This window comes from Rhinoderma darwinii, chromosome 4, assembly GCF_050947455.1.
Source record: "Rhinoderma darwinii isolate aRhiDar2 chromosome 4, aRhiDar2.hap1, whole genome shotgun sequence".
Lineage (NCBI taxonomy): Eukaryota > Metazoa > Chordata > Amphibia > Anura > Rhinodermatidae > Rhinoderma > Rhinoderma darwinii.
Window position 1 is genome coordinate 99656869 of NC_134690.1, and position 26919 is coordinate 99683787.

General features: G+C 40.8%; 1 protein-coding gene across 1 annotated transcript in view; it reads right to left on the minus strand.

Annotated features, from left to right (window-relative positions):
- LOC142760797 (putative serine protease K12H4.7) overlaps nt 1-26919 on the minus strand; it is a 68236-nt gene that overhangs the window by 3092 nt on the left and 38225 nt on the right. The window contains exons 6-8 of the mRNA XM_075863977.1: nt 13098-13299; nt 7788-7878; nt 2364-2572 (exon numbers count right to left, since the gene is read on the minus strand). Coding sequence (XP_075720092.1) covers nt 2364-2572; nt 7788-7878; nt 13098-13299 — 502 coding nt within the window. The remainder of the gene's footprint in view (nt 1-2363; nt 2573-7787; nt 7879-13097; nt 13300-26919) is intronic.

Genomic DNA, 26919 nt, shown 5'->3' on the forward strand with positions numbered 1-26919 from the left:
TCCCGACGCTCATAACTCTTATTTTTTGTACGACGTAGTTGTATGAGACTTTATTTTTTGCCGGACGAGTTGTACTTTATGTAGGTACCATTTTTTGGTACAAGTACATTGTTTAATTTCTATACATTTTTATTTTGCGAAAATGCAGAAGAAAAAAAAAAGCAGTTCCGCTGCAGTATTAATATTTATTTTTTTTACACCATACACCGATCATCATAAATAATGTTATACATTTGTTGTACACGTTGTTACGGTCGTGGCGATACCAAATATGTCTATATTATTTCATGTTTTGGGACTTATATTTTAAAAAGTTTATGTATTATAAAAAATGTGTGTGTGTATTTTTTTTACTTTTTATTTATCATTACATTTTTTTTACATTTATTTAACTTTTTTTTTTTTTAAAGGGATTTATCATTTTTATTTTGTAACTGTAATGTACTGGCATAGATCTATATGCCAGTACATTAGCCTGTTACCGATTGTACACAGGCAGTTGTTAGGGCATACTGAGGTATGCCCTAACAGGAAATATGCTCAGACAGCCCTGGGGTCCTTCAATGGACCCTGGGCTGTCTGGCCATACGAGTTGTGGACTTTGATCGCGTCACAGAAAATAACTGACGTGATCAATGTGCAGTCCCCCCTCTTTGAACGCCGCGATCAGCTGTCATCGCGGCGTTCAAAGGGTTAACGGTGGAGAGAAGATGTTTCTCTTCTCTCCGCTGTCAGAGCGGAGCCGTGGCTGTGTATTAAAGCCGTTGCCCCGCTCTCGATTGCGCGCACAGACGGCTGTCACACAGGACGAGTATGCTCGTCCTAATGCGCGAAGTGCTCGCCGATCAGGACGAGCATACTCGTCCTGTGTCGGCAACCAGTTAATGTAGATAAATATAAAGTTATGCATCCGGGTACCAACAATCTGCATGCATCATATGTCCTAGGGGGAGCTATATTGGGGGAGTCACTTGTGGAGAAGGATCTGGGTGTACTTGTAAATCATAAACCAAATAACAGCATGCAATGTCAATCAGCTGCTTCAAAGGCCAGCAGGATATAGTCGTGGATTAAAAGAGGCATGGACTCGCCGGACCGGGATGTAATAGTACCACTTTACAAAGCATTAGTGTGGCCTCATCTAGAATATACAGTTCAGTTTTGGGCTCCAGTTCATAGAAAGGATGCCCTGGAGTTGGAAAAAATACAAAGAAGAGCAACGAAGCTAATAAGGGGCATGGAGAATCTAAGTTATGAGGAAAGATTAAAAGAACTAAACCTATTTAGCATTGAAAAAAGACGACTAAGGGGGGACATGATTAACTTATATAAATATATGAATGGCACATACAAAAAATATGGTGAAATCCTGTTCCATGTAAAACCCCCTCAAAAAACAAAGGGGGCACTCCCTCCGTCTGGAGAAAAAAAAAAGGATCAACCTGCAGAGTCGACAAGCCTTCTTTAGGCCGGATTCACACAAGCGTGTGCGTTTTATGCGCGCAAAAACCGCTGGGTTTTGCGCGTGTTGCAGTTCCGTGTGTCATCAGTGAATGGTGTGTGGCTGCGTGATTTTCACGCATATGCCATCCTTATGACACACGGTTTAGAAAAAGAAATGAAGGAAGTGCTTTTATGTTTTCCTTTATTTCTTTATCTGTTGCGCGAATCACGAGCGACACATGAAGTGCTTCCGTGTGAGATTTTCACGCACCCATTGACTTCAATCTGTGCGTGATGCGCAAAAAAACACACATGTATAGGACATGCAGTGAAAAACACTGAATGTCTGAATTGCTCCATTGAATTACATAGGTCTGTGTGACGTCCGTTGTTTTAACGCGCACAACACGGACGTGAAATACGCTTATGTGAATAAGGCCTTAGAACCTCCATCTGTAATTTTTGGGGTTACATGACGGCATGTGTTTAATTCCTCTACAGTGCCACCACAGGGAGGATATTAGGTATTAGATTACAGATGCAGGTCCCCTATAATAACTCAGAATTCCCAGGCAGAGTATTTGAAAATAAGTTGTCTGGCATAGAAAATCTAATTTTAAAAAGAATCAAGGCACATACATATGGGGGGGGGGAGAAAAAGAAAAAAAAAGGTGTACAGGTACTGGCATGATAAGTGAGACTTGTAGAAAGTTAGTGGTTTGCTGAGATTAAAGAACGATGGCGTATGCTTAGTGCCAGAAAATCCCTTTAAATGTAACAGATGGCCTTTTAGCTGTTCCCATGGATTGGAGAAAAATTGTGTATACGATTAGTCATTTATAGAAAAGAAATTATTGAAATCCATAATATACATGGCATAAATTAACAATTTAAAAATACTTCATAAAGAAAACAATTACCTTCTATTGGAAAGGCCAAAAGATCACTGCTAAGATTTGTGTTAATCCCCAGAGCATGCCACGGGTCTATCAAGCCATTTGGAAAAATTATTCTGCTGCTTTGAACATTGAGACCTCCATAGTTTTCGTTTGTTTGCTGAATTGCACCAACAACCATAGATAAATTATAGGCCAGCCCATAAATATCAGTACATTGCTGGACATGGTAGCTGCAGAAAGTGAACACAATTACAATACAATGTTTTATAAACAAGCCTTGAAATGTACACTTTATGCCATGTTTAAAACCGAGAAAGTTACCACATATTCAAAGTGAGTGTCGCCCTTGAACAGTATTTTTATTTATTTTTTATCTACTGTAAATAAGTTTCAAATTCCATGTGGATTTATTTCTTAATATATCTTTATAGAAGTAGGGGCTTAATTTGTCTTATCCAGTGCTCCAAATTGCCTGCATAGACATAGGTTTAACAGATAAAACATGCGGGCTACCTGCATCCACCACTAGAAGCAGCTTAGGAACTTACTGCATTTGTATTCAATAAGACAGTATGCAGTTAGCTCCTAAGCTCCCTCTAGTGGTGGCTGCAGGTAGCCAGCATGCAGAGAATTTTGAGATCTGGAACCGTGAAATGGAGCTCCGACCGCTATAAAAAGATATATTAAAGAAATTAATCAGCACAGACCTTGACCAAAATACAGCATGATAAAAAGGTAGAGATTCACATTAAGGCTATGTTAGGGCTCACAGTAACATTTGGTCACCCGTGAATGGATGTAAAATTGTCATAATATGGCAGCTTCAAAGTCACAAAGCCTTATCAGATTTTTTGTGATGGTCTCAAGCTTGTTTGCAACTTCTTTCCTAGAGAGAAACATTGAAGTCGTGTGAGTCATGCTAATGTTGCAATTTTACTGTGAGTTGCGAGCAGGGTATGGATTGTATCTTCTATCAGAATATCCTACACATTTCCCAATACATGAGCCTAATATCCAATGAAAAATTTTGATAGACCCACACACAGATTATGAAAATAGATGCTCAGTATTTGTATTCTTGAATACCTTCCTTCTAGACACCTGTGAAAATTTGCTTTACTGGCTTTTCAACAATGGAGGCTGAAATTTGACCCGGTATTACAGCACTTCAGCCTCTATGGTCTTATAGGCAGGAGGACAAATAAATATTGTATGCCCTTTTCCATGTGAGAATTATCCACAGACATGAGGGAGGGTCGTCTTTGGTATCCATGTCATTGTAGATGAAGAATTAAAAATGCAATCTAATACCAAGCTGGACACAAGCCTACATATCACATAATGATCTTTTGTCATAGGTGAGCAGTTCTGTGCATGAGAAATCACTAACATTTATTTCCGGTTCTTTTAGAAACAATTACACATGTAACACTGAAATCTGTAAATTTTCTAAGTCTGGTCTGTGCCTTCATGAAGCCTTTTAATCTCATGGGAGTCAGTAGATATCAGAAGCTGGTAGACAACTGCAGACTTGCTAAACGGTTAATGGAAATCACTTTTTTCCCCTATTCAAAATACATTCTGAAACTTTTTTTTTCTATTTTCTGATTGTATAATGTATTTTTCTATATAGTCTTTGCAGGATTATGTAGACAGCCATCTTGCCTGAGGTTCTGTCAAGTTCTAGGAGTGTTGGGAGAATGCTCTAAGGCCCTGTACAGGGAGAGGAAGAGGTGAACTGTCCCCATCACCTATTGTCACAGGTGTGATCCAGTGTTACCTGCCTCAAGCTTTAACCCCTTTGCGATAGGTGACGTACTATTACGTTGCTGTCGCCAAGGTCTTAAGGCAAAGCAATGTAGTAGTACGCGATGATGGTGTGGGCTCAGAAGCTGAGCCCGCACCATCGCCAGCAGGTGTCGGCTGTATATTGCAGCTGACGCCCTGCGCCATGGCCAGGACCTAGTCTCTGATCTGGCTGATTAAGTACACATATTTGTGTCCGTAACGACCCAAAACTTTAAAACTAACGTTATTTTTCCCGCATGGTGAACACCGCAAAAAACAAAAGGCTAGAATCGCTATTTTTTGTTCACCACCCCTTTACAAAAGACTAAAAAGTGATCAAAAAGTCGCATCTACCCCAAAACAGTACCAATAAAAACTACAACCCATCCTGCAAAAAACAAGCCCTTACACAGCTTTTTTGATGTGAAAAAAAAAAAAAAAAAAAAAAAAGTTATGGCTCTCAGAATATGGTGACAAAAGAAACCAAAAAAAAAAAAATATATAAAAAAACACCCCAAAAACACTACATATTGTATCGCCATAATCAGAATAAAAGTAGAATGTCATTTATAACCCATGGTGAACACTGGTGAATAATAATAAAAATAAAAAAAACCTGTCAGAATTGCTGGTTCTTGGATTGTCTCGCAAAAAATAAGCCCCCACACGGCTCCAGTGGAGGAAAAAATAAAGTTCTGGCTCTCAGAATATGGTAATGCAAAATGTGCAGAGTGTTCCAAAAGCAGATAAGATTGGGCACCATTTATCTGTGAGACACTAGCCACATATCTATGAATTATTTATTTATTTATTATATTATTATACCCTCTTATTATGCCCTGATGTACTCTGCACAGATTACATATGTCCCCACATTATAAACTGAAATACCAGCAATAGCCCAAACAGAAAAACTACCAAGCAAAATCTGCACTCCAAAAGCCAAGTGGCGCTTCCTCCCTTCTGAGCCCTACAGGGTGCCAACACAGCAGTTTACGTCCACAGATACGGCAGGCAAACTTGGGAGAACCCGCTTAGCATTTTATGAGGTATTTGTCTTCAGTGGCACAAACTGGGCACAACATATTGTGCACTAAAATGGCATATCAGCGGAAAATTTAAATTTTTACTTTGCACCATCCGCTATGGATTAATTTCTAATGGAAAAAAAAATGTCGGGTCAAAACGCTCACTGCACCCCTTAATATTCCCTACTTCAGTAGTTTCCAAGATAGAGGGGTCACTACTTAGGGGTTTGTTTTACTATTTGACCTCTGAGCCCTCTAATTGTGGGCCAATGCTGTGAAAATCACCACAACCGGCCTCAAATGCATATGCTGCTCTTCACTTCTGAGCCTTGTCATATGTCCAGGCAAATTATAAATGCCTTGAGAGGTGTAGTTTCGAAAATGGGGTCACTTCTTGGGGGCTTCCACTGTACTCTGGTACCTCAGGGTTTTGCCAATGCGACATGGCACCCAAAGATCAAATTCAGAAAAACCTGCATGCCAATTAGTGCTCCTGCCTTTGAGCCCTGCACAGTCCAAACAGCAGTTTAAGACCACATGTGGGGTATGGCTTTACTCTGGAGAAATTTGCTTTACCAATGTTGGGGTGCTTTTTCTCCTTTATGCCTTGTGGAAATGAAAAAAATTAAACATTTTAGTGTAAAAATGTTGATATTCATTTTCACGGCCTAACTTCACCAAGTTCAGCAAAAAACCTGTGGGGTCTAAATGCTCACTATACCCAATCGATAAATTTCTTGAGGGCTTTAGTTTCCAAAGTGGGGTCACTTTTGGGGGTTTTCCACGGTTTCCTTGCAAATGCGACAGGACACCCAAAAACTATTCCAGCAAAACTTGAGCTTCAAAAGCCAAATGGCACTCCTTCCGTTCTGAGTCCTGCGGGTACGAACAGCAATTTATGTCCACATATGGGGTATTGCTGTGCTCAGGAAAAATTGCTTTACAAAATAGGGGTGCTTTTTCTCTAAAACTACATTTTTGGGGGAAAAAAAAAAAAGTTTAGATTTTCATTTTCACAGCCCATTTCCAATTAATTCTGCTAAAAATCTGTGGGGTCAAAATGCTCACTATAATGGGGTAACATTTTGGGGGGTGGGGGTTTCCACTGTTTTTGTCCCTCAGGGGCTTTGCAAATGAGACATAGCACCGAAAACCATTACAGGAAAATTTGAGCTCCAAAATCCAAAAGGCGCTCCTTCCCTTCTGAGCCCTGCCGTGTGTTCAAACAGAAGTTTATGACCACATATGGGGTATTTCCGTACTCGGGAGAAATTACTTTACGAACGTTGAGGTGCTTTTTCTACTGTATTCCTTGTAAAAATGAAAAAATTGTATGATTTAAAAACAAAAAAAAACAAACTGGAGATTGTTTTATGGCTTTATTCAAAGAAATTTATCAAAATGCTCACTATACCCCTAGATTAATTCCTTGGGAGTGTAGCTTCCAAAATGTTGTCTGTTTGAGGGTTTTCCCCATGTTTTGGTACCACAAGACCTTTTCAAACCTGACATGGTGCCTAAAATATTTTCTAATAGAAAGGGGGCCTGAAAATCCTCTAGGTGCTCCTTTGATTCGGAGGCCTGTGTTTCAGTCTATTAGCACACACGGGCCACATGTGGGATATTTCTAAAAACGGCAGAATCTGGACAACAAACATGGAGTTGTGTTTCCCTGGTAAAACCTGTGTTACAGGAAAAAAAACAACAAATGAATTTCAGCAAAAATAAATAAATAAAAAAATAAAAATACAAAAAAAATTGTAAATTTCAGCTCGACTTTGCTTTAATTCCTGTGAAGTGCCTAAAGGGTTAAGACACTTCCTTAATGCTGTTTTGAATACTTTGAGGGGTGCAGATTTTAAAATGGGGTGATTTATAGGGACTTTCTAATATATAAGGCCCTCAAAGCCACTTCAAGAACATTTCCAAAGGCTATTTAGGAACCAGTTCAGAAGACGTGAGAAATTGCAGCTAAAGTTCTAAGCCTTGTAACTTCCTAGAAAAATAAAAGAACGTTAAAAAAAAAAAAAAACGTATGCAAACAAAGTAGACATGAGAAATGTTAACTAGTTGTGGTATTACTATCTGTCTTACAAGTAGATACATTCAAATTTAGAAAATAGCCAATTTTCCCTAAATTTGTGTTTTTTTCCCCACAAATATTAAATTTATTGATCGCAGTTTTTCACCAAGTACAACATGTCACGAGAAAACAATCTCGGGAATGCTTTTACTTATTCGAGCGATTCTAAGTTATTACCACATAAACTGACAAGTCAGATTTAAAAAATAGGCTATGTCCACAAGACCAAAACTGGCTGTGTCTCCAAGGGGTTAATGGAGGTGTTAACTTTCATTGAAATCCTGTCTGATCATTAAATGACTGCTGAGAATTGATCTCTGTAGAACAGGAAGTGCCAGTCTATTCGGAGGTCTTGGTGGCTAAAGTGAAAAACCACAAAGTTTCATTGTTTTTTCGTGTCCCTATTTATATTCCAAAAATAATAGGTTTTTAATAATAGGTTAGATAACTAGATTTACCAAATGCACATTTTACAATGGTGTGATATTTTGTACTATGCAAAGTAGTTACTCTTTTTTTCTATGACAAATCACAATAAAATGTTACCTTAAAGGAAAACCAGAAAATGGTTGAAAAACGGAATCTGAAGACTGAAAATAACCAAATTCTGTGCATGTCTGGTACATCCATTGTCTACCTAGAAGAAAGAAAAAAATTAAAAAAAGACTTGAATATAGGACTATACTGACATACGAAGCAGTGTAAAAACCAATTGCATGAGAACTTTTCTCCATAGTGTATTTCTGGCAGCGAATACTTCCTTTTAGTGCATCTGAAATAACATTGGTAATGACAACCACATGGCGCTTCACATATACTGTAGTAAGACAAAACGGTGGCTCCAATTTTCAGCTGTGCGCTACTACTTCCATCCAAATCTACAGAGGGATATAGCTTGTAAGCTTTGATTCTCATGAGAAAATAAGCATATCAGTACATGTTCTACTAAAGAGGAAATGTAGGTCATAGATCCAAGGCTTACAGCTCACCGAGGAGGCTCCTTGTTACAGTCCATAGCCTTTAAGTCTGCGCGTTTCACATGCTATGTACACCTTCGAAAGGGATTTAAAAAAATAAAAATAAAAAAAGTCGCATAAATGACAAATTTTATGAATTTTCTATTAACATTTTTTACTTTGAGACAGCTGTATACAGAGCAGCTGTATCGTGCGCTAAGACCTGAATCAGTCAGGTCCACGGGACGGACGGGCTCAGTGTCAGTGGGTTCTCCGTGAACTTCAATGTGATGGATAACAGGTGGACCCTGTGTGTCAGACACGCAGGACCCGCTGACACTGATCCTATCAGTCCCGCAGACCTGACGGGTACAGGATTCAGCGTAAGATACAGCTGCTCTTTATACAGAATAGAGCAGCTGTATCTAAAAAAAGTAAAAATGAATTTAATAAAAACGAAATATAAAGTCGCACCAGACATTTTTATTTAAAAAAAAATCCCTTTCAAAAAGGTGTACATCGCCTTTAAATTTAGAAAAAAATAAAAATAAAGTTGATATGGCCCATTGAAACAAAGTTACGTTCAGACTCTTAAGCGGCATAAGCTGTGTTTTACAGCGGACAGTCAGGAAAAATACAAAAACAGCTGTTCCTGGCTGTTTAACCCCTTAGATGCTGTGATCAAGCACATTCGCAGCATCTAAGATCTTACAAATAAGGGGGCACCACCCTCTGACAGCTCATCTCCCCCCCCACAAAGCAATCAGGGGGCGCCAATGGTGGTCATGGCAGACCAGGGGCCTAATGAAGGACCCAAGGCTGCCTTTCTTCATCTCCCGTTAAGCCATGTCTCTGGCTTGGTTTAACAGGACCCTGTAAAAATGACAATATACTGCAAAATGTTAGATTGCTGGTACAACACACTGCAATACTAATGATCGCTGGTTCAAGTCCTAGGGGGAACTAATAAAAAGTCTAAAAAAAAAGTTAACGTTTCTAATAAAATTAAAAGTAAAAAAAACCTTTTCCCATTTTTCCTCTGATGTTAAAAACAAAAATAACACCCCTACAAAATTGGTATCGCTGCGAGCATAAAAGTCCAACCAAATACACTATAGCGTTATTTAATGCACACGGTGAATGCCGCAAACCGCAAGAGTCGCTGGTTTTTGGTCACTTCACTTTCGATTTAATTTTTTGTGATATGAAGTGACCAAAACCCAGCGATTCCTCAAACTTTTGAGGGCCTTAGTTTCTTCCTTGTAAAAGTAGTGAATGGTGTAAAAACTAATTGTTAAAAATAAAAATTTGTGTTTCGGTCGCCACATTCTGAGAGCCATAACTTTTCATTTTCCATCAATTGAGCGGCATGAGGGCTTATTTTTTTCAGGGCGAGTTGTAGTTTCTATTGGGACAATTTTGGGCTACGAGACTTTTTGATCACTTATAAAATGTAGCCCTAAACGGTACCAATAGAAACTACAGCTCGCCACACAAAAAATAAGCCCATATACCGCTCAAATCAATATACGTTTGTTATCGCCATAATCGTATTGACCAGTAGAAGGTTAATGCACCGTTTTTACCGCACTGTGAACGCCGTAAAAAACAAAACCCCTCAAAAGATTAAGGAAGCTGGTTTTTTTTCTATTCCACCCCACGAAGTTTTTTTTTTTTTTTTTACAGCTTCCCCAATGCATTTGGTGCAAGAAACGGTACTGTTAACTACAGCTCGTCCTGCAAAGAGGGGGAGGAAAAAAACGGAAACAATATCTGGGTCTTGAAGCGTTTAACTTAATGACCAGCCTATTTTAGACCTTAATGACCAAGCTATTTTTAACGTTTTTCTATCGTCGCATTCCAAGAGCTACAACTTTTTTATTTTTGCGGACATTTTTTTTTAATAGCACCATTTTGAGGTACATATTTATTGATTATCTTTTTTTTGGGGGGGGGGGGCGGGAATAGAAAAAAAATCTGAAATTTCGCCACTTTTTTGCGTCCTAAATCTACGCCGTTTAACCGTGTGGTATAAATAACACACAACTTTATTCAGCGGGTTGTTACGATTGCAACAATACCAAATTTGTATATATTTTGTATGTTTTACTACTTTTACACGGTGAAAACGCTTTTTTTTTTTCCCTCAAAATTATTTGTTTTTGTGTCTCCATATTTGAAGAGCCATAACTTTTATTTTTCCACCGATGCAGTTGTAGGAGGGCTTTTTTTTTTTGCGGGAAGACTTGTTTTTATTGGTACCATTTTGGAGTAGATGTGACTTTTTGATCACTTTTTATCACCTTTTTTTTTTTTAAAGTCAGGATTCACAGAAAGCAATTTTTCAGGCGTTCACCGTGCAGGTTAAGTAATGTAATAGCTTTTGTAGTCGGGGTCGTTACGGACGCAGCGATACCAAATATGTGTAACTTTACTTTCTTTTTTTAATAGTAAAGGAGAAAAAGTGGGTTTTTCATATTTTTTTTTCCCATATTTATTTATTAACTTTATTAAACTTTTTTTTAACTTTTTTACTAGTCCCACTAGGGGACTTCACTATGCGATTATCCGATCGCAATTATAATACACTGCAATACTTTTCTTTTGTATTGCAGTGTATTACTGCCTGTCCGTTTAACACTCATTAGCATTCATTATAGGCAGACCTGGGGGCCTTTATTAGGCCCCCGGCTGCCATCGGAGACAGACACTCTGCGATCTTTTCGCCGGGTGTCAGTGGGATGAGAGGGAGCTCCCTCCCTCTATACAAAACCACTCAGATGCAGTGCACGCTATGGAGCACCGCATCTGAAGGGTTAAACGGGTGAGATCGATACGAATATCGATCTCACACGTTAGAGCAGGGACGCCCCCAGCCCTCAGCTACGTCTGGCAGCTGAGAGCAGGGAGATTTGACAGCTCCCTGCTCTGTTTACTTTATTCTGATGCAGCGATGTAAAAAGGCTTATGCATCAGAATAAAGCCTGTTAGTGGCCGCCGTGAAAAGGCGTATTGGCGGTCGCTAACGGGTTAAAATGCAGATTTCGGATGGGGATTTTCCCATTCTATTCTGTACCTTGTGCTAGTAATATTGGATTTTCTCTTGTAGCTGCAGTAAAAAGTAAAGCTACACTGTACCAGTCATTAGGCAATTGTTAATATACTTCCTTACATAGGATTAAAGGAATAGGGCTCTCCTATCCTTTAAAAGGTGGCGCCTTGCTCTCCTGGGCTGCATTCAATCAGGGGATACATCGGCACTGGGAAGGAGTTGGCAAGAGAAGAGGCTTGAGGAAATTCCGCAGCTCTTACACTATGTGGGCACCCGGCCTAACAGAATGGTGTGTGGAAATTCCACAGTATTTACAGTAGCAACAAAGGAGATGGGATTAAGAAAATCTCACGCCCACGCTGTGGAAAAAGAAACAAAAACGCAGTGTAAACGTTAAATAACCTGCGGTGCGGAATTTAAATCCGCAGCATGTCAATTTATGCTGCTTTTCCATTGATTTTCTGTTGTGGGTTTTCCCCATTGAATTCAATGGGGCAGCAAAACCCGCAACAGAAAGCCAAGTGTTGCAACTATTGTGGCAGATTCGCAGTGATTCCGCCGCAAAAATTGCAACTCCGGAAAAAAATAAACAAAAAAACACGTACCCAGAACTCTCCTTCCTGCAGTCCGGCATCTTGGGATGACATTGCATCCTGCGTGACCGCTGCAGCCAATCACAGGCTGCAGTGTCACATGGCCTGCAACAACATCTTAGGAGGCCGGACTATGCGCAGAAGGGAGGGAGTGGGTAAGTTTGAAAGGGTTTTTTTTTTTTCCCCCAGCAGAAATTCTGGCCGAAAAACCACACCACAATGTGGTCCGGTTTCTCAGACGTAATGTACTGCGGGTTCCAGGTCGGATACACGTCGCAGTTTTTATGCAGCGTATCTGACGCGTGCCTTGAAGTTTGACACCCCCCTCCCCTTATCCGCTAGGCCTTGCTGTCCAGTGTTCCTTTTTTTTTTATGAAGAGTCAATAAATACAGAAGGAGACAGACCTCCGAGACAGCGACTTGTGCTGCTGATCTTCATGAACGGAGGACACAGAAGTTCAGAACTGTGTGTACCTATTCCTCGGGCAATGTCAAACTGAACAATTGCAGGGTTTTCGCATGTACTGATATTTTAGTTTTAGGATCATGCATTCTGGCACATGAACTTTTTTTTTTGAAGCAAAAGGTTCTAATGAATATATAGTTCTAGAAACATTTTCTAATGAAGATATAGAAGTCTTTGGATAGTAATTATATTAGAATCGATCGGTATGGATAGGTCTGTTCTGAGAAGGTTGCAGTAACCTTTTGGCCCCTTGCACACGGACGTGCTTTTGCGGCCACAATTCCCCCCAAAATCCACGGGAGAATTGCGGCCCCATTCATTTCTATGGGTCCATGCACATGACCGTGGTTTCCACGTTCCGTGCATGGCCAAGGAGCCTGGACCGCAGAAAGAACGGACATGTCTTATTACAGCCGTGTCCTGCGGTCCAGGCTCATATAAAATAATGGATGCGGCCATAGATTTGCGGGTGGCTCACGGGTGACTCCGCGGCCGGCCGACCTGAAAATCACGGCAATGCACGTGGCTACGGTCTTGTGCATGAGGCCTTTATGTAACCACATGACTATCGACCAATGGCTCTCATACAAGGTTACATCATTATGGACAAAATGGCACTGCAACCCAGGTCATAACAGACCTATGGATACCAACAGACAGAATTTTTTTGGGCAGCAGGTATATTAGATTCATCGATCCTCTACAGCTTCCTTGGAGTTGAGAGATTCATATTGCAAAAGGTCTAGCTATACATTTCTAGTTTAGACCGTGTACTGGTCCACTTTTTACCTCCTGATGAAGCCGGCCCTTCCCAGTGGATGTTACTCATGTCACGCACAAATTGCTGGTAACTTGCTTCAATGCACTTTTCCTTACGGGCTTTCATAATGCGCTGTATAACTTCAACATATCTGTCATATGGAGAGCCAAAGGATTCATTGGCCATGATGTCACAGACCACATTAATAGTCATATTTCCGCCCTTCACACCCTTTAAAAGAGGAAACAAAATACGCTCAAACATAATAATACGTATGAATAATTAACTGGTCAATCATTCTTCGTTCTTGAGCAGAGGTAATTAACCTGTGGTCAAACTATAACTCCCAGGATGCACTACGTGAAGAATTCTTCACATAATTCTACGGAGCGGAACCCCATCTATGCACCGTGTTACCGAATGCAGGGTTTCTTTTTTCCATCCCAGCATGCACTGGGAATTGTAGTTTTGCAAAAGCTGCAGAGATACAGGTAGAAGACCATTGTGATAGGATATAAAAAGACTGCGGTTAGCTCTGTTACCATTGCATTGGAGCCTTCAGTCAGAGGTATTTGACATGTCATTAGTCGTCAATAGAGTCGCATTGTAAAAAACGTATAACGTGTAGTAAACTATGTAACATGTATGCAGACGCACACTGCCAACACATGCCAAGAGGATAATCTTTTGCCATACATCAGGTCAATGGGGCCCTATGAATACATTCAGCTCATGCAGATGTGGAACATACACTTTATATGTAGTGTGAACATAGCCTTAGTGAATAGTGCACAGCGACATAATTTGATACATCAAAATGACAGTTATAAAACATGTTTAGACCACACATGCAATATGGTTTTGGTGGGAATGACAAGGCAGAGCTGGAGGGGTCTCTGAGGCAAGTCACAAGTCATTAGGGGAACAGGAGGATTACAGTAAAATTGGCTCATATAGTTTGGAGAGCACACATGTATGAGGGGGAATGACTATGTATAAACATATCAAGGGTCGATACAGGGATCCGACTAATGATCTCTATATAGCCAGGGCAGTATTCATAAAACCTTCAGCATAGGATTTTTTTTTGCCCCTTGAGGACAGTTGGCAAATATCACACTGGGTTTACTTTGGTCGTCCTCTGGATCAATACTGTAAGATAAAACAAGTCGTACTAGATGGACTTGTCTATTTCAACCTGACTTTAAAACTATGTCAAAGTGGCTCTTTAACCCGTTCCCCTGCATACATTCTGGGCCTTAATGGAGCAAGCTATTTTTATTTTTTTCAATAGTCACATTCAGATAGCTATCTTTTTATTTTTATTTTCTCGTCGACATGGCTGCATGAGTACTTTTTCGGGATAAGTTGTATTTTTCAAATGGCACCCTCTTGGGGTATATTGTTTTTTTTGTTTAGAATAACCGTCATAAGACAGCAGAGCACCCACTCTAGCCTGTACGGGAAACCTGTGTAGGACTTAGAGTAGGCCGCCATGGAAAGGCAGCGGCATAGAATAGGACCCCTTAATAACAGCCATGAAAGTGCGTATCTGTGTCGTTAAGGGGTTATTTAATAAATTTTGTGCAGTGGCAAATATTATGCAACAGAAGTTTATTATCTGGCTGTCCCGATAATAAAAACACAGGATTTACCCCAAAAAAAAAAACGCAAGAAAAAAAAAAAGATCTTCTGTAAGCAATAGCATTAATTCGACAGCTTGAAATGAGGATTGGCATAAGTGCCGCCAAACATACCCTAACAAGGGATGTGATTTGGACATGTTAACACGCAAACTCAAACGTCTGAAAATACAGCCGTTTTCAAGGGAAACTAGCTCCTGATTTTCAGAAGATTTTAAGCCACGCGCCATTTTCGCAGCGTTCTTTCGAGCGGTTTTCAATAGAGTCTATGAAAAACTGCTCGAAAACGTCTTAAGAAGTGACCTGGACTTATCCACAGGCGTTTACGCGGCAGTTTTTCAAAACAGCCGCGTAAAAAAATGGCCCGTCGGAACAGAACGCAGCTTTTCCCATTGTAATAAATGGGCAGATGTTTGGAGGTGTTCGGCTTCCGATTTTTCGGCCCAAAAAAACTGTTGAAAATAGCCCGTGTGAACATACCCTTAGGGTATTTTCACACGGCTTTTCGGCAGTTTTTTTCGGGCCGTAAAAGACCAAAAAAAAAAAAAAAGAAAAAAATCGGAAGCACAACGCTTCCAAACATTATCCATTGATTTCAGTGGGAAATATGACGTTCTGTTCCGACGGCCGTTAATTTTACATGGCCGTTTTTAAAAACAGCCGCCTAATAAAACGCCTGCAAAGTGCATGTCACTTCTTGAGCTTTTTTTCCATTGACTCTAGAAAAACAGCTCCAAAAACGACAGTGAAAAAGGAGTTGCTAAAACAAACAAAAAAAAAAAAAAAAAAGCTGAAAATCAGGAGATGTTTTCCCTTAACAGCTCCGTATTTTTAGACGTTTGATTTTGTGGGTGCACATACCCTTACACATCACTAGCAACGAGTGTCTCAGATTACTCAGGTCATTAGCACCAGGCTAAATGGACAGAGGCAAGAGTGCTTGGGAGGAGTTAGGGTATGTTCACACGGCCTATTTACGGACGTAATTCGGGCGTTTTAACCCCCGAATTACGTCTGAAATTACGGCTTGAAAGCGTTGACAAACATCTGCCCATTGAAAGCAATGGGCTGACGTTTGTTCACACGAGGTGTATATTTACGCGTCGCTGTCAAAATACGGCGCGTAAATAGACGCCCGCGCCAAAGAAGTGTCATGTCACTTCTTCAGACGTAAATGGAGCCTTTTTCCATGGACTCCATGGAAAACCAGCTCCAGTTACGTCCGTAATGGATGCGGCGTTCAAGCGCCTGCACATGCCGTTTCTCCTGGAAACGGCCCCGTAATTTCGTCCGTTACGGACGCTGCCGTGTGAACATACCCTTAAAGGCCATGTACACTTTATTTTCTTATTAGTCATTAATAAACTAAATGTTTTAGAGAATTGTAAACCCTTTTTATTGGCATAAACAATTTTGTTTAGTTTCTCTGCTACAGCTTCCTCTATACATAGAAGCGGTCAACTGTGAGACACACAGGACCTGCTCTCAGCCGAGCCATCAGTTCAGCTGAACTGACTGAGCTCCTAGCGAACCATACAGCTTGTTTGTAGAGAGGAGAGTGTGTGTGTGTGTGTGTGTGTGTGTGTGTGTGTGTGTGTGTGTGTGTGTATATATATATACACACACACACACACACACACCTCTGAAAAATATATATTTTTATTTAAAACAAAATTTGAAAAAAATAAAATTAAGAATCACCTAAAACAGAGAAAAATAACCAATCACATTCAATAGTGTACTTCATTTTCATTTATTTATGATTTAGAGTTTTGATGTTGCTTAGTGGTTCAACAAAACTAATCTACCACGTTTAAAAAAAAAACAAAAAAAAAAAACCAGCAGTGAATGTGAAGGTTTTGAAAACCGAACCAATTTGCAGTAAAAGCTTGGCCGTTACACGTGTCCAATTAGAACATTTTTTTGTAGCGATTTTTTAATTTTCCTCTATTACAGTCCGTGGGAGAGAAGAAAAAACAAAAACAGCTATAAACCATACAGTTGTCAGATGCTGTATTTGTTCCTCCAGAAGGGAGGAAGTAAAGGGCTGCCGTAATTTAAGTCTCCTCTCTGCCCCATATTAAAACGTACACCGCGCACAGTCTGCAAGTGAATGAAGCTAATAAGTTGTACTCCGGTTTTAATCGCAGCGTGAAAATATGAATATATTGAATATGAAAATATGAATATATTTGGGCACCAGCTTGAAGGCCGGCCGCGCACGGCAAGTATTACTAAATTCTCAGAAACGACAGCACATTACCCAATAAGTGACAGACCGCCGAAATCAGCATGTATGTTTCTTCTCTATGCTGCCCTGAGACAGGACAGCATAAATATAAAATATCAAATCCGCTTTAGGCCCCATTCACACGAGCATGAATCACGTCCATGTGCTGTGTGTTGAAAACGCACAGCACGCGGACCCATTGATTTCAATGGGGCCGTTCACACATGCGTGATTTTTCACGCAGCGACAGTCCGCTGCGTGAAACTCACTGCATGTCCTATTTTGGTGCGTTATCCCGCACCTACGTGCCCATTGAAGTCAATGGGTGCGTGAAAACCACGCACCGCACACGCATGTGCGGTGCATGATTAGAACATCAATTCAGCTGCAAAAAAAAAAAAAAAAAAAAAAGTGAGGTGCTTTGCCAGTGCGTGAATAACGCATGCCCCTCGCAAAGCACACTGATGCAGAACACAACACACACGGACCCGATTCACACGTGTGAATCGGATACGCTTGTGTGAATGAGGCCTTAATGGAACAGCACAACTTAGAGAAGGGTTTGTTTGTTTTTTTACAAAACATTTTGACAAATGCTTCATGGTTAAGAGAAGATCAGATTTCAGGTTAAACGCCTTAATCTTCCGCCCATACAGATTTTAAGAGGCTGCACATCATTGTACACACCATTTATTCCAAAACAAACATTAACAGTACAAATTTGGCGTCTTCCTCCTAAACATGGGAAAAAAAAACTTTCAATACATGCTGGAATACAAAGTTGGAAGGAATAGAAAACCACAATGTTCAGTCTGGAAAGGAGTATTACGAGCGAACATCAAACATCTGATAAATTTAAATGTCAAAGGAGGAGGTAACAGAGATGGCCAAGAGTTTAGAAAATTTCATGCTCTTAAATGTCGCAACAGGAACAATACAAGAAAGTCACGTAGTAGAAAGGAGAATCTAATTAGGTATTTGGCAACTTTCACGCACTTTATCCACTGCATATGGAGAGTGGTATTAACTATTTTCTCAGATTAGTTTATACTCACTTCATACTTCCAATAATTATTTTTGTTAGCCTTTTTTTTTTATAAATTTATAGATCTACAATTCTTAATAGCAAACAAAAGGTGTTTATATCTATAAGGCAATAGAACAAAAAAAAAAAAAAAAAAAAGGAAGAGATTGAAGATAGAAAAAGCTGAAGGACTAACAGAACAACCTACAGTGAAGGAAATAAGTATTTGATCCCTTGCTGATTTTGTAAGTTTGCCCACTGTCAAAGACATGAACAGTCTAGAATTTTTAGGATAGGTTAATTTTACCAGTGAGAGATAGATTGATTATATTTAAAAAAAAACAGAAAAATCACATTGTCAAAATTATATATATTTATTTGCATTGTGCACAGAGAAATAAGTATTTGATCCCTTTGCCAAACAAGACTTAATACTTGGTGGCAAAACCCTTGTTGGCAAGCACAGCAGTCAGACGTTTTTTGTAGTTGGAGGTTTGCACACATGTTAGATGGACTTTTGGCCCACTCCTCTTTGTAGATCTGTAAATCATTAAGATTTCGAGGCTGTCGCTTGGCAACTCGGATCTTCAGCTCCTTCTATAAGTTTTCGATGGGATTAAGGTCTGGAGACTGGCTAGGCCACTCCATGACCTTAATGTGCTTCTTTTTGAGCCACTCCTTTGTTGCCTTGGCTGTATGTTTCGGGTCATTGTCGTGCTGGAAGACCCAGCCACGAGCCATTTTTAATGTCCTGGTGGAGGGAAGGAGGTTGTCACTCAGGATTTGACAGTACATGGCTCCATCCATTCTCCCATTGATGCGGTGAAGTAGTCCTGTGCCCTTAGCAGAGAAACACCCCCAAAACATAATGTTTCCACCTCCATGCTTGACAGTGGGGACGGTGTTCTTTGGGTCATAGGCAGCATTTCTCTTCCTCCAAACACGGCGAGTTGAGTTAATGCCAAAGAGCTCAATTTTAGTCTCATCTGACCACAGCACCTTCTCCCAATCACTCTCAGAATCATCCAGATGTTCATTTGCAAACTTCAGACGGGCCTGTACATGTGCCTTCTTGAGCAGGGGGACCTTGCGGGCATTGCAGGATTTTAATCCATTACGGCGTAATGTGTTACCAATGGTTTTCTTGGTGACTGTGGTCCCAGCTGCCTTGAGATCATTAACAAGTTCCCCCCGTGTAGTTTTCGGCTGAGCTCTCACCTTCCTCAGGATCAAGGATACCCCACGAGGTGAGATTTTGCATGGAGCCCCAGATCGATGTCGATTGACAGTCATTTTGTATGTCTTCCATTTTCTTACTATTGCACCAACAGTTGTCTCCTTCTCACCCAGCATCTTACTTATTGTTTTGTATCCCATTCCAGCCTTGTGCAGGTCTATGATCTTGTCCCTGACATCCTTAGAAAGCTCTTTGGTCTTGTCCATGTTGTAGAGGTTAGAGTCAGACTGATTAATTGAGTCTGTGGACAGGAGTCTTTTATACAGGTGACCATTTAAGACAGCTGTCTTTAATGCAGGCACCAAGTTGATTTGGAGCGTGTAACTGGTCTGGAGGAGGCTGAACTCTTAATGGTTGGTAGGGGATCAAATACTTATTTCTCTGTGCACAATGCAAATTAATCTATAAAATTGACTTTTTTTTTTTTTTTTAAATATAATCTATCTCTCACTGGTAAAATTAACCTAGCCTAAAAATCCTAGACTAAAAACACAAACAGAAAAAATGGGACATAAATATCAAAACCACAAAAAAGGCCATACTCACTAGGTAGGTGGGTGGGTGAAAACCCGTTCCCATCAGGACGCAGACGGGTCAAAGAATGCTGCAGAAGGAGTGTGCATTAAATAGTGATAGCCCCTCCCACTAGTCTTGAGGGGAGTGGCGGACTAAGTGCTCAAAGGTGTGCGATAAATGTGTGTCAGTGTAGTGCTAGGGTGTGAATGGATGGTAAAAAATAAATATGTATGTATGAAAGTGTCAGAACTGTGTAATAATGTAATAAAAATAAATAAATAAAATAAATGTGATGAATAGGGGTCAGTGCTGTGAATAGTACATGGGGTGTCAGTACTATGTGTAATACGTGGAGGGATAATGTGCTGGTCGTCAGGCATGGCGTATCTTGCCGAATAACAGCCTATTTGTAACGCCGCTAGTGTTAGCTAAAGCGGGCTGCTCTGCATTCCAAACCAAACGCCAGCACATCATGCCCTCCCAGCATATAAGACCCGGCTGCGTCCTGAAAAAAAGTGTAGTGTACGTAGTAAGAAATATCCATGAAACATGGGGTATTAGTTGTTATTTTGGCCAAAATACGCAAAGCTCGCAACCCAACGTCAAGGGTCCCCAGTGCCTTGCGAGTCCCTAACCAGAACTTATCCCTCCACGTATTACACATAGTACTGACACCCCATGTACTATTCACAGCACTGACCCCTATTCATAACATTTTATTTATTTATTTTTATTACATTATTACACAGTTCTGACACTTTCATACATACATATTTATTTTTTACCATCCATTCACACCCTAGCACTACACTGACACACATTTATCGCACACCTTTGAGCACTTAGTCCGCCACTCCCCTCAAGACTAGTGGGAGGGGCTATCACTATTTAATGCACACTCCTTCTGCAGCATTCTTTGACCCGTCTGCGTCCTGATGGGAACGGGTTTTCACCCACCCACCTACCTAGTGAGTATGGCCTTTTTTGTGGTTTTAAAAATTCTAGACTGTTCATAGTCAAAAACGTATATGGCACCAGCGTATAAATTACAACATTCACTAATATTACGATGTATGAGAACCAAATATAGAATACAAGGTGATAGGATATATTTGGATCTCATACTGTACATTGTAATAGTTTAATCGGTGAAGGTTTGAGTTTATTAAATATGTAAAAGTGGCAGCTCTTGCGGTTCTCTTCAGGGAAAACCCAAACCAGGTCCCAAGAAACCGTGGTTGAAAAAAACTTCTCTAGAGCATAGGGTGCCAATTCTTCACAAGGAAATGGGCAGAATTAGGTAATTATACAGAGATTTTAACATACACCAAGATCTGCATGATGTTGAGCCCTACTGATCATTGAAACCTGCCCCATAGGCCCCATGCACACGACCATGTCCGCAATCATGGCCCGCGGGCACGGCCCCCGCCGACAGCCGCATTTTCGGGCCGTGCCCCCATACAAAGTATGGGAGCACGGCCCGCAAAATGCAAAAGAACGGACATGTTACATATTTTTCGGAACATTTCCACGGCACAGACACCCTTCCGTAGCGCTACTGAAAGGTGTCCGCGTTCAATTAAAGTGAATGGGTCAGTTTTTGCGGTCCGCAAAAACGGAGGCTTTTTACGGTCGTGTGCATGGGGCCATACTCTGCCCAATTCTCCGCCTAATTTTTTTCTAAATGGGCCGTATACAGCAGGATACACATTTCCTTCAGCTTCGATGAGTAAGCAGGAGACTTCAGTATCATTTGAGGAGCTTTATACATTGATGAGAAAAGACCCTTTCTTTTTTATGGGGCTGATCGGATCTGACATTTACTACCAAAAGGCCAGTCATTTTACTCCAGAGAATGTGGGAGGCAGTCAAATTTCATATTTAGAATTTTCTCAAGAACAAACCACATGAATAAAATTCTTGCCATAAAAAAGGTCCTAAAAGAAAAAAAAAAAAAAAAGAAAAAAAAAGAAACAATTATCCCCAGCGACATGGGACACTGCATGTAGTTGACCTTATTTTCTCTAGCAGAAAATTGCAGACCAACAATTATAGTTGGTATCTCTCTACAATTCTTCATTTGGAAGTGTGTCATGCAATCACTAATTTCCTTTAACAAAAAAAAAACAAAAAACAGCCAAAAGTAATTTGTATGGATTAAGGCCTCATTCACATCTGCGTTGGCCCTGTTCTGACGTTCCGTCTGAGCTTTGTCAGAGCGGGACCCTGAACGGACACAAACCAGGAGGTTTCTGTTTCCATCAACATTGATTTCAATGGTTACGGATCCAGTGCCCATGGTTTCCGTTTGTCTGTTGTGCACCGCTTCATCGTTTTGCCGGAAGCAATAGCCTAGTGGAAACGGAAACCTCTGGTTTGTGTCTGTTCAGGGTCCCGTTCTGACGGAAAGCTCAGACGGAACGTCAGAACGGGACCCCAACGCAGATGTGAACAGAGCCTAAAAGGGGTTGTCCAAACCGCTGTAAGCTACATATAAACATGGCAGCCAGAGTTAAATTTCCCCACAGGGCAAACAAAGCATTACACAGTTGCCATAACAGCCAGTAGACCGTGCATGTAATGCACAGGTGTGCTGGGTCCCCGAAAGAAACAGCAAGAAAGATGGAGACAAGGTTGTAACCACTCTCCACTATTGCTAATAGACAAGGGTCCTGTAATTTCCAATAGGGTTTTTGAAAATGGCTAAATATTAAAGTGAATTTTTACTTGGCTACCATCATTACTTTAAAGTCGGTACAGACTCAAAACATTTTCTTTGTTATGCTCATTTGTTCTTTTATAGAAATAGGACTGAGTAAAGAAAACACATTTTTGGCACACACTTCCCCATTCAGAGTCCTTCCAATAAACGAAAAGTGTAATTAGACTTCCTAAACAGAATAAATCCTAGTCCAAGGCATCAGAAGGATTACGTTAACGTAACGAAACTGGCTACAATTATTTCCTGGCCTTCTTTGTGGAACTACGCCCTGAAAGATCATCCACAATATAAACATATTAAATGTACAAGAGAATAGTGAAAAGAGGGGTACAGACAGGAGAACAGGAGTGCTGTAGGAGTAAAAGGTGATAACTTGTACAAGGTCTGTAATAGAGGTATATGTACACAGCGAATAGAAACATTAGCTAAAAAGGCAAGGGGAAAAAAATAAATAAAAAAAAGGGGGAAGTGGTTGATATCAAACCTAGCTTTTATATACTCCTCTAACTCGGTCCACAGAAGTTAAAGTGGTCATTTCAAAGCAAACCTTTATGGAATTACATCTCTGGGACACTCACCTATCTGGGGAACAAAGGTCTGGAGAGCCAATTCCCAGGTTGCCGCTTGCTTGGTTCTTTCTATAACGTATTGAATTTTTGTGGGAAGGGCTCCACACAAGACACTTCTTCATTGCACTGTAAGGAGTGCGTTAGCCAGAAATCGGCAAACTGGGTCACTAGACAACCCGTTCTCCCGATAGGTGCGGGTCCTCTGGAACACTCACCTGTCAGACATTTTTGGCATATCCTGTGGATCTGCCATAAATGGTTAAGATGAGAACACCCCTTTAACTGATCTAGTACTATAAACCCAATGCTGGCATTTACTTAAATGTTAAAGAGGTGTGCTCCCTTAACTTCTCTAAACCAGACATATCCAGAGATGTGTGGCGCGAGATGTTAAAGGCTCTATTTCCAGAATTTTTATTCTTTTAATGTTGATTATGGTTAAAAGTTAATGAAAACCCAAAATTTAGCCTCAGAAAATTAGACTAAATAAGCCCAATTTCAAAATAGTTTGTTTTTTTTAATACCGAAATGTACACCCACTGAAACGTACGTCCAGCATCTGCACTCAATACTTGGTCTGGGCTCCTTTTACATGAATTACTACATCAATGCAGCGTTGCCTGGAAACGATCAGCCAGTGGCACTGATGAGGTGTTATGGAAGCCCAGGTTACTTTGATAGCGGCCTTCAGCTCGTCTGCATTGTTGGGTCTGGTGTCTCATCTTCCCCTTGACAATATCCCATAGATTCTCTATGGGGTTTAGGTCAGGAGAGTTTGCTGGCCAATCTAGCACAGTGACACTGTGGTTTTTAAACCAGGTATTGGTACTTTCGGCCATGTGAGCAGGTGCCAAGTCCTGATGGAAAATGAAATCCGCATCTCCATAAAGCTTGTCAGCAGAGGGAAGCATGAAGTGCTCGAAAATTTCCTAGTGGACGGCTGTGTTGACTGTGGACTTGATATAACAAAGTGGACCAACACCAGCAGATAACATGGCTCCCCAAACCATCACCGACTGTGGAAACTTCACACTGGACCGCAAGCAACTTGGATTAAGTGCCTCCCCACTCTTCCTCCAGACTGTAAATCTTGCATTTCATTTGGAAACCAAGATCCCACTTTCATCTGAAAACAGGACTTTGGACCACTGAGCAACAGACCAGTCCTTTTTCTCCTTAGCCCAGGTAAGACACTTCTGATGTGGTCTCTAGGAACGTAACAGTTATAGACCATGTCCTGGATACGTCTGTGTGGTGGCTCTTGAAGCATTGACTCCAGCCGCAGTCCACTCCCTGTAAAATTTCCCCCAGATTCTTGAATGGCCTTTTCTTGACAATCCTTTCAAGGCTGCGGTTAGCCCTGTTGCTTGTGCACCTTTTTGTACCACATTTTTTCCTTCAACTTTCCATTAATATGCTTGGATACAACACTCTGAACAGCCAGCTTCTTTAGCAATGTCCTTTTGTGGCTTACCCTCCTTCTGGAGGGTGTCAATGACTGTCTTCTTGACTAGGGTTGTCACGATACCAGAATTTGGACTTGGATACAGATACTTCGTGTAGTATTGTGATGCTCTATACCAAAATGATTCTTTGCCAACAAAAAAAATAAAATAAAAAAGGTGCGTGGTGTGATGAATTTTGAACCACCATATGCCTCGCATTAACCGTAATTAAACCCATCATGTTCCTCAGTCATAATGGACAACATTGGGTTAGTGTGTAAGGAACATGATGGGGTTAATTACTTTGAATTTGAGGCACATGGAGGTTCAACATTCATAATATTAATGTGAGGCACAGGGTAAGTGAAAGAAAGCAGTTTATTTTATAACAGGGTAAACAAATGTGTTACTACGGTCGCGACTATACCGAACATGTATATTTTATGTATTGAGACTATGTGAATTGTAAATGTTGAATTTAACATTACCTATATTTTTTGACTTTTTTTTTAAACTAATGTTCTGGCATATATCTAGATGCCAGTACCTTAGCCTGTGTACTGATAGTACACAGGCAGTGGTTAGGACATAACTCAGTATGCCCTAACAGGAAATATGGTCAGACAGCCCTGGGGTCCTTTAATGGACCCTGCTCTGTTTGCCCATATATGGCATGTCCCTCGAGCGCTTCACAGGGACTCCCCGTGACGCGATCCAAAGGTCATCCCCTTCTCATTTACCCCTTAAATGCTGAAGTCAGCCTTGATCGCAGCATTTAGGGGGATAACGGCGGAGATGAGAGGTTTCTCTGATCTCCGCCGTTAGAATGGGACTGAGGCTGTTTAACACAGTCAATGCCCCGCTCCTGACAATAAGTGCCACCACGCGGTGAGCATGAAGTGAAGCGGCAGGGGCTGCCCTAATGAGCAGCGGCACAGGCACTGAAGATAGAACATGGGGGGTGTCTTTCAGTGTGCGGCCGCCATGTTCTGTCTTCAGTGCCGGCGCTCATTAGTGCACAGCTGGTCGCAACACATCATGCTGACCGCGCGTGCACTTGATACAGCCGCAGCCCCGCTCTCATACATTCAGGTGTTACTATACTAAGCTGCGTGGCCGCAACGCTTTGCATCGAAATACATGAAATAACGGTATCGGACCGTTTCAGGGTGCACAGTATCAAAATAGTATCGAAGTTTCTATGCATCCCTATTCTGAAGAACTGTCAAGTCAGCGGTCTTCCCCATGATTGTGTAGCCTACTGAACCAGACTGTTGGACCATTTAAAAGGCTTAGGAAACCTTTGCAGGTGTTTTGTGTTGATTAGCTGATTAGAGTGACATGAGGAGTCTACAATCTTGAACTTCTACCCAATATTTTAATTTTCTGAGACTAAATTTTGGGTTTTCATTAACGGTTAGCCATAATCTTCAATATATATTTTATAGTAAACGTTCCTTTCCTGGATGGAGCAAGGCTTATTGAATTGGCATGATAAATTGTATAACTTAATGCAATTCAATAAAAGATAAGGGTGGACACATCTGTACATTAATCCCGTGAGGGGTCATTTAACCCCTTCCCGCATTTAGGCGTAACTGTACGTCCAAATTCTGAGTGAGTTCCCGCATTTGGGCGTAGTTACGCCCTGCAGATAAAGCGAGCACAGGAGCTGTGCGCTCTTTATCTTCAGTGGCTGTCAGCTGTTATACACAGCTGACATGCCGCTGCAATGGCTGCTACCGCCGGTGGCAGCCATTTAACCCCTTCAATGCGGCTGTCAATGACGTCCGTCGCATTGAAGTGGTTTACAGAGGGAGAGAGCTCCCTCTATCCCCCCGGGCCCCCCCGCGATGGATCGCGGGTGGCGATTATTGCTATGGCAACCAGGAAGCCGTTACTAGGCTTCCTGGTTGCCAAGGTACGGTAGCCTATTAGGTCCTGCCCGAGGCAGGACCTAATACGCTAATTGTCAAATGAAGAATGACAGTTACGATGCACTGCACTACATAAGTAGTGCAGTGCATCGTACCAGGAATCAGAAGACCAGATCTTCAAGTCCCCAGGTCAGTGTAAAAGAAAAAAAGTAAAAAATGTAAAAAAAAAAGTGAAAGAAAAAATAAATAAAAGTTAAGAATAATAAAAACACCACTTGCCCTGTTTCCCTGATCAACTCCTTTATGATTAGAAAAAATGTGAAAATATGAAAAAAAAAAAAAACTATATACATAATAGGTATCGCCGCGTTCGGAACGGCCTGATCTATAAAAATATCACATTATTTTTACCGCACTGTGAACACCGTAAACATTTTTAATAAAAAACAATGACAGCATTTTATTTTTTGGTCATCTCGTCTCAAAAAAAAATATAATAAAAAGTGATCAAAAAGTTGCAAGTAACGCAAAATGGTACCAATAGAAACTACAGTTCGTCACGCATAAAACAAGCCGTCCCGCAGC